The sequence below is a fragment of the Hydra vulgaris genome, chromosome 06, assembly GCF_038396675.1.
Source record: "Hydra vulgaris chromosome 06, alternate assembly HydraT2T_AEP".
Taxonomy (NCBI): Eukaryota; Metazoa; Cnidaria; class Hydrozoa; order Anthoathecata; family Hydridae; genus Hydra; species Hydra vulgaris.
Window position 1 is genome coordinate 39,741,523 of NC_088925.1, and position 7,441 is coordinate 39,748,963.

Sequence of the window (7,441 nt, forward strand, 5' to 3'; positions counted from 1 at the left end):
AAATTGAAGTTCGCATTTTAGATGTAAAACAGAGATGTTCGCATTTCGCATGTAAAATATCTTTTGAAATATGAAAAATACTGCATCACAAGTACCTTAGTAACAGTCTTGTTATGTTGCAATTCTACTGTCCTAGTTAGAAATTCATGTTTCACATACTTTCCCATAGACTAGCAAATCTCTAACCTCTAAATGACTATCCTCTGGCGTGGTGTTAATTCACTGGCAAGTTGCTTCCAGAGTAATATATTAATTAGGTAATCTCATTAATAGTATTAATTGCACAATTCTTACATCAGTGCAATATCTGTCCGTTATCTCTATGCTATCTTTCTAACTTGACTTCTTCTAACTTGAACTATATTATCCTTCGTACTTCCTAAACTCACTTATTCTTGGTCTGCGAAGCAAGTTATGATGCTCCTTATGGAGCTGAAGTTGTCTTTACAGATCCGGATATCTGGCCCTCTATATTGCAATTAGCCGGAGGAGGTTAAACCACAATACCCATAGACTAGCAAACCAAAGACGAAAGTTGATAAAAAGCTCAGGTGAACTTGACATGAACTTGAATTGTACATTCTAACTTCTAGAGCCATATCTGTCCACTTTCTATATGTTATCTTTCTAACTCGACTTCTTCTGACTTTAACTCTACTATACTTCGTTCCTCTTAAAATTACTTACTCTTGGTCTGCGAGGCGGGTTATATTATTCTTTAATGAGCTGAACTTGTCTTTGCAGGCCTTGGTATGTGGTCTCTATATGGTAATTAGCCGGAGAAGGATAAACCACAATACCATAAACTAGCAAACCAAAATAAATACATTTGTGGAACCAAATGCCCTCATATATGAAATTGAAGAAATTCTAAACTAGCCCATTTTTTACAATAAAAATATTTGAATTAACAAGTTAAGCTATATAATTACAAAAAATACACATCGAAAAAAATATTATGTTAGTAACTGGCATCACAAAACCCTTTAGGCACGATTTTTAAATCCTAACTCGATTGGCATGACAGTGTTTGAGCTGAGAGCTAATCGAGCTAGTAGAATTAGCGAGAACCCTCCGCATCGAATCAAATCAATCAAATCAAATATATCGCAAAATCTTAAAATAAGGACAAAAATTGGACTTTGAAAAAAGCTCTTTTCTGTAGCAAATAGATAAATATGAATATAAAAATTTGTCTTTTATTTATTAATTAACTTTTTTATCGTATTTTATTTCAAATTATTTCCAAGTTTTACAAAGCTCTAAGTTATCTTCGTAAATTGGGGTATTTTGTATACATATATTTTTTTTTAAACTACGTTTACCTTCTTGTAATATTATGAGATAGGAGTCAATAAATCAACTAGCAGAAAGACATAATAAACTACAATACAAAAAGCATTTGCACAAAAAGTCTAATACAATTCAAAAAAAAAAAGTTTGATTATAAATAGAATTATTAACACAACATTTTTAAAGCCTTGTCACTTTTCTTAAAAGTTATATAAAGTATATTATCTTATAAAAAAAAAACCTTCATAAAACGTGTTTTCGTAATAAACTAAAAAACAAAAACAAAAAAAAAAAACAGACACCTTTCTAGTAAATATTTTAAGTTAAATTAAAAATTTTATAGTTTATAGTAGATTAAAGGAAATAAATGTATAACTTTAAAAAAGTTTTTTTTAATATCTTTTTTAAAAGGCATGTATTTTAAATGACGTAACTTTTCAACTTGAACAAATCATACCATGTCACGTTGTCACTTGTTATAAACTATTTTATGTAAATCAGAAAATAAGGAAATGCAACTACGTTGACTGTTTAAAAGAAGACTGCTTTTTAAGCATTTTATACTATTTTTTTTTATTTAGTTACAAAAATACAGGGCTTGGGTCATAACTTATAATTTTGACTTTTGGGACTTAGTTGAGCTTTCTAGTTGCATTTGGAAATCGTTTTGAGAAATTTTCCATTTTCCATTTGAGAAACTTCCATTTGGAAATCCTTTTAACAAAAATCTGAAAAATCAAAAGTTAATACTTTTTAAATATCATTTTTAATGAGTAGGGTCGACCTTCCTCACTAAAAAGGATGTCAATTTTTCTTACCCCCTAAATTAAATTAAAATGCTTATATTCCATCTGTTTTTTATGATAATATTTTTTTATGGTATTGTTTTTTTTTTTTTTTATTGGTTCTTTTAAATTTAAATCTGCTTATAGATGGCATAGATACAAGCTTTAAATTAAAAAAAATAAAAATATTTTTTTTAATTTAAATTATTTTTGTCTTAACTCCCATCTCCCCTTTGTCAACTTTTTTCAAATTTTTCAGCACTCCTCTCTCCTTCCTCTCTTTTTTTTACTACTGATGTCATTAATGGATGGTCCCGAAGCTGCTATATCCAAAAATGATAATAGTTTTTAATATCTTTACTATATTCTTCATTAAAATTATTTTTATTTTTTAACCAAAATTTATTAGGTAAAAGGCTGCTCATTAATTATGTCAACAAAGTAAGGGGGAGGAGTAATCTAAAATTTTTTGACAAATATTGACAAGGAGGGGAGGGGGGGATAAGAAAATTAAGAAAAGTTGACGTTAACAGTGTTACTTTTTTAATAATCTTAAATAAAAAATTTAAAAAAAGGGTGCTTTTTTCCATTTTAATTTTTTTCAAGCGTCTATCTGTCTAATGTATCATTAGCGGTTTAAGTAAAGTTTTGTTAATGTTATAATATTAATGATCTTTACATAGTTAATTAAAAAAATTATTAAAATCTATTTAAAAATTAAAGTCAACAAACCTTTCGCAGACAATGCCAGCAATGACGTAATTGCAAAAAGCAATAGCGCCTAAAATATTCAAAAAATGCATAAAAACAAAAAATTATATTTTCATTTTGTAGCATTTATGAATTTATATATTTATAACATTTTTAATAATCAAACACGGTTATAGAAAATACTGTACACTGATATATATTAGGGAGGGAGAGGGGGGATACAACATTTTTTTATGTTTGAGCTAACTTTCAGAAGGAAGCAAAATCAATAAATTTATATGTATATACTTATGTCAAATGAGGGTGCTTTGCAAAAAATTGCGTCAAATAAAGCTAGGGAACAAAAAAGTTTTGATATTTTTGCGACACCTGTTGCAGACGTGAGAGCAATATGCTGAAAAAATATCTTTTTTGCTATTCTAAATACTTAACTAAATTTATATTCCTTGATAAATTTTAAAGTTTATACAATAATCTCAGTAAAGAGTTTAAAAATTATTAGTTAAGAATAGTAAAAAAATATTTTATCTATTTGTTGCTCTCACGTTTCGGGCAGGTGTAGCTAAAATTTTGAGACTTTTTTTGTTCCCAGGCTCCAATAATTAAAACTTTTAGCTAAGCATCTTTTTTTGACATGAGTATAAATATATAAATGTTTTGAGTTTCAAACATCAAAAGGCGATGCATTTGCCCCTGTATATACACATAAAAATTGTACAAATTGTAATAGAAAGTTTTTGCATAATTTTTGTACAAAATACTTTGCGACCGCTCGGTTTGCATATTTATTTGCTTGATTGTTAATAATTTTCTAACTAATAATAAAAAATGGTTAACTTATTTTTAAATTTAGTAACCAAAGGAAGTTATTGTTAAGAAATAATTTTGACATTTATAGGTTCTTTTATATATATTAGTTAAAAGTAATATAAAAGATTTATAATAAATCGAGTTATAATTCGGATACTGTACAAAGTTCAAAGTAAACTCCATAAAGAACCATCATTACTATGATTACTATGTTGCAAGTTCTAAAAATGCCTGCTCATCAATATAAAATGTTGAATTCAGCAATCACGAATGTTAAAAGTGTGCTCAAACACAATCGAAAATTCAATGAAAAAAAAGTTTGCAAAACAGGTGTAAAAAAAAAAGGCAATAACTAGAGAGCTGCTATAGATCGGCGTTAATTTGAATGGTTGAATTGGGCAAACAAAATGCAAACTAAAACAAAAAATGAAGCCATTTCCACTATAATTTTACCTGCTAGACATCCGCAAAGACAACAAAAGTGGTCCTAATTTTAAAATTCTTTGTTGTTAATTTATTTTTTGTATAAAATGTTATAAAATTAATTTGTAAAAATGAATGGCATTTTTTCTTACATCTTATACAAAAATAATAGCAACTAAACGATCGACATTTTTGAATTTATAATTTTTTTTTCGGACAAAATAAAGTAAAATAAGGATAAGATAAAGTGAAAGAAATTTTTAATTTAAAAAATAGTTGAAGAAACTGAAATGAAACTGTTAAGTTTATTTAGTATAAATGTAGGCGAAAAAAACGGTGCGGGGAAACCCTATTTTTAAACGGGATACAAATTGCTGATTAGTGGGAAAAGAACACAAGTTAGAGCAAACATGTACCTTAAGGACTAAGATAGTACATGCTCTAGTTTGTGAGTTTTCCAACTAACAAGTAACTTGACTCTAAGGCAAACTAAGGCTAAGCCTGGCTCTTTATAAAACTTTTTAAAAAAAAAGTGTTAAGCTGTTAAGTGTTAAAAGTGTTAAGTGTAATGCTACGAATTCCAAAATTAAAGTTAATAGTTACTTTTATTTTTGTTTTTGCTTGTAGAAAACTTAAAAAAAATAAGTTTATATACTTAAATAATGCTTACCATGTCTTTTAATGTTGTAGAATATGTTTTTTTTAGTTCTGAAAATGAATTTATTATTGTTTGTTTACTTATTTAAATTAACATTTTGAATTTATAAACAAACATAAATAGATGCTTTTCAATAAATTAATGTAATTGAATTCACCGTTTCCTTTTCTTGTAATAAACAAACAAATTTTAAACATATGTGTTAATAAAAAAAGTTCCCTTTTTTCCACCCAGCAAAAACTTTTAACAGTGAGGTGTTTATAATACTCTCAGAACATTTGAAGTTGCGTAATAATTGTTCTTCTTTAACTAGCTGTAGTTTAAGCCTGAGACAGTTTCAAAACACCTTTATTATAAATCAAGTATCACATACATTTAAATTAATATTACATTGAAGTCGATAAAATATGTTGCTTCATCATAGTCGTTTATCAATATATAACGACGTGCTAAAAATATATGTAGTTCTTGATAATTAAAAATATTTTAAGAACAATTAAATTTTTGTGTAACAATAAAAGTTGTTTTATGAAATATAAAAGATGAAAAGAACTGTAATATAAAGTTGCCAAATATATTTATAGAATACGCTAAAGAATTTGAAAGACAAAAAAAGTTATATATACTACTCTAATTTGCTTGAGAGAAATAAACTTAATTCAAAAGGTATGTGGAAATTCTAAGAGAACTCACTGGCATACAGGAATTAAAAACAAGCGCATGGTCAAAATCTATTAAAATTTAATTATAAAACAGATGTGATCTAAGTGCCATAGCTTATGAATTAAATAGATTTTTTGTATTTTGTATTTTTGTAATTTGGCACGACAAATTTCCATCGAGACCAACAAAAGAGCGATTATGCTTTTCCATTAATATCGTTCTTAAATTCCTATGAGGTGCCTTTTAAGGAAAATGAGATTTTTAAAAAAATGCTATTCTTATAAATGACTTGGTCAAGATAATATTTATTGCAACGTTATTATCAACTTTTACAAACTCATTAAAGATACTATATTTAAGGTTTTATATAACATAATTTTCAATCAAATAATATTGCAAGATTAAAAAAATTATTGCCAAAATAAATAATAAAATACTTATATAAATTTTGCACCTAATAATACATTAATAATCATTTTGTAGTTTGTGCCAACTTATCCCGGGGGGTAAGTTAGCGAAACTATTTTTATTTTTGAAGACCCTGGAGGACCCTCAAGTAAAAAGAAATTTTTTTAATAGTAAATCCAAGTTGAAATTGCTACCAAAATAAAACTCTAAAAGACTACGCTTTAATATTTGCAAAAAGGTGTGTTACAGAGCTCAATCAGGCTCAAAACTAAGGCAACTAGCCCTGTCTCTGTTACTATGGAATTTACGGAAATGTCTCTATGCTTCTTGGTGGCTTATATAGAAAAATTTTGGTTTGGTCTGTTTAGTTTTTGTGCTAGTAAATTCTATTTATCAGAAAACTTTGTTTATTGTTTTCCTAACTTTTTAATATTATTCTTTTTTGAAACATTAAAGTCTCGAGATTTAGAAAAAAAATTTCATTGTATGTTCCTTAATCATAAAGATTTCAAATGTACTAAAATGATCAACTAAGAATAGTTTTAGAAAATTTTATAACACAACACCTATTTTTTTTATAACACAACACCTACTTTATATATAAATTTGTAACTTTTTTATCATATATTTTTATATAAATTTTTGTTTATAACACAACACCTATTTTATATATAAATTTGTGATTTTTATTTTATTTTTATAATATTTTGCACAAATATTGGGAAAACCCTACTAGAAGCTATAATTCGATAGCAAAAAAGTTGCAAATACATTCTTTCATCGTTGTTTAACGTTTTTTCAAAACAAAATTGATCAAGCGCAAATCTGGTAATGGAGGAAAGGAGGTTTTTCAAGATATAAAACTGGTTAACAGTTTTATGGATAACCCAAGACTCTCACCAAGGAAACGCGCAAAAAGATCAAGATTCTCAAATGTTTTATTGTAAAAATTCAAAATAAACATGTTTTTAAAGCTTTCAAATTGCAAAAAGTGCCTAACTGTTCTGAAATTCATAAAAAAGTGCAAGAACTCGCAGAAGAAAGTTTATGACAAGTATATTTCTAAAAATTTCTGAATTGTTATAAATGATAAAACTTTTTTGAAGAACGATCATCATCAAACTTTTGGTGCTGTCTATTATAATGCATAAATATAGAGGAAAAGCAGATAAGAAATTTCAAAAAATGACGTGAAAGTTATGTCTAAAATAGAAAATTCTTAAACTGCCCAGAATTGAAAGTTACTACACTACTTAATTCTAAAGCTTTAAGGTTGAATTTCAAAATACATGAGTTTTTCTTCAGATACTATTTATATGTATAGATTTGAGCTGGAATGTGCTGAAAATAAAATCCTAAGCGTTCCTTCTTAGTCCAAAATTGATATTTTCCGAGATCCAGAAAATAGTGTTTAAAATCATTTTTATTAATGCAGCTATCTCTTATTATAAATACCATAAAAACCCAAATGACATTCAATTGCCTTTTTCTTCAAAATGTGGTTAACTTAATTTATAATAATACCTTTAATAAATTCACTAATAAAGCTCTTAAAAAGATTGAGGACTTGTTTATATATATTAATTGTTAAAACTTATATAAAAATAGTAGCTACATTTTATAACATTTTAATTTATAAACACTTTTTTTTATTATTAAAAATGTAATATGATTTTAAAAATCTACCCAA

General features: G+C 26.7%; 1 protein-coding gene across 3 annotated transcripts in view; it reads right to left on the minus strand.

The window, feature by feature from the left end:
* The window catches only part of LOC100198704 (uncharacterized), a 41,879-nt gene extending 37,012 nt beyond the window's left edge, over nt 1-4,867 (minus strand). For 2 of the 3 annotated variants that reach the window (XM_065800111.1, XM_065800112.1), the window contains exons 1-2: nt 4,693-4,835; nt 2,811-2,859 (exon numbers count right to left, since the gene is read on the minus strand). In XM_065800111.1, the coding sequence (XP_065656183.1) occupies nt 2,811-2,859; nt 4,693-4,695 (52 nt within the window). In that variant the 5' untranslated portion in view covers nt 4,696-4,835. Of the gene's footprint in view, nt 1-2,810; nt 2,860-4,692 lie in introns of all 3 variants that reach the window. The other variant, XM_065800110.1, reaches the window with a different exon arrangement.
* Between the last annotated feature and the right edge of the window lie 2,574 nt (nt 4,868-7,441).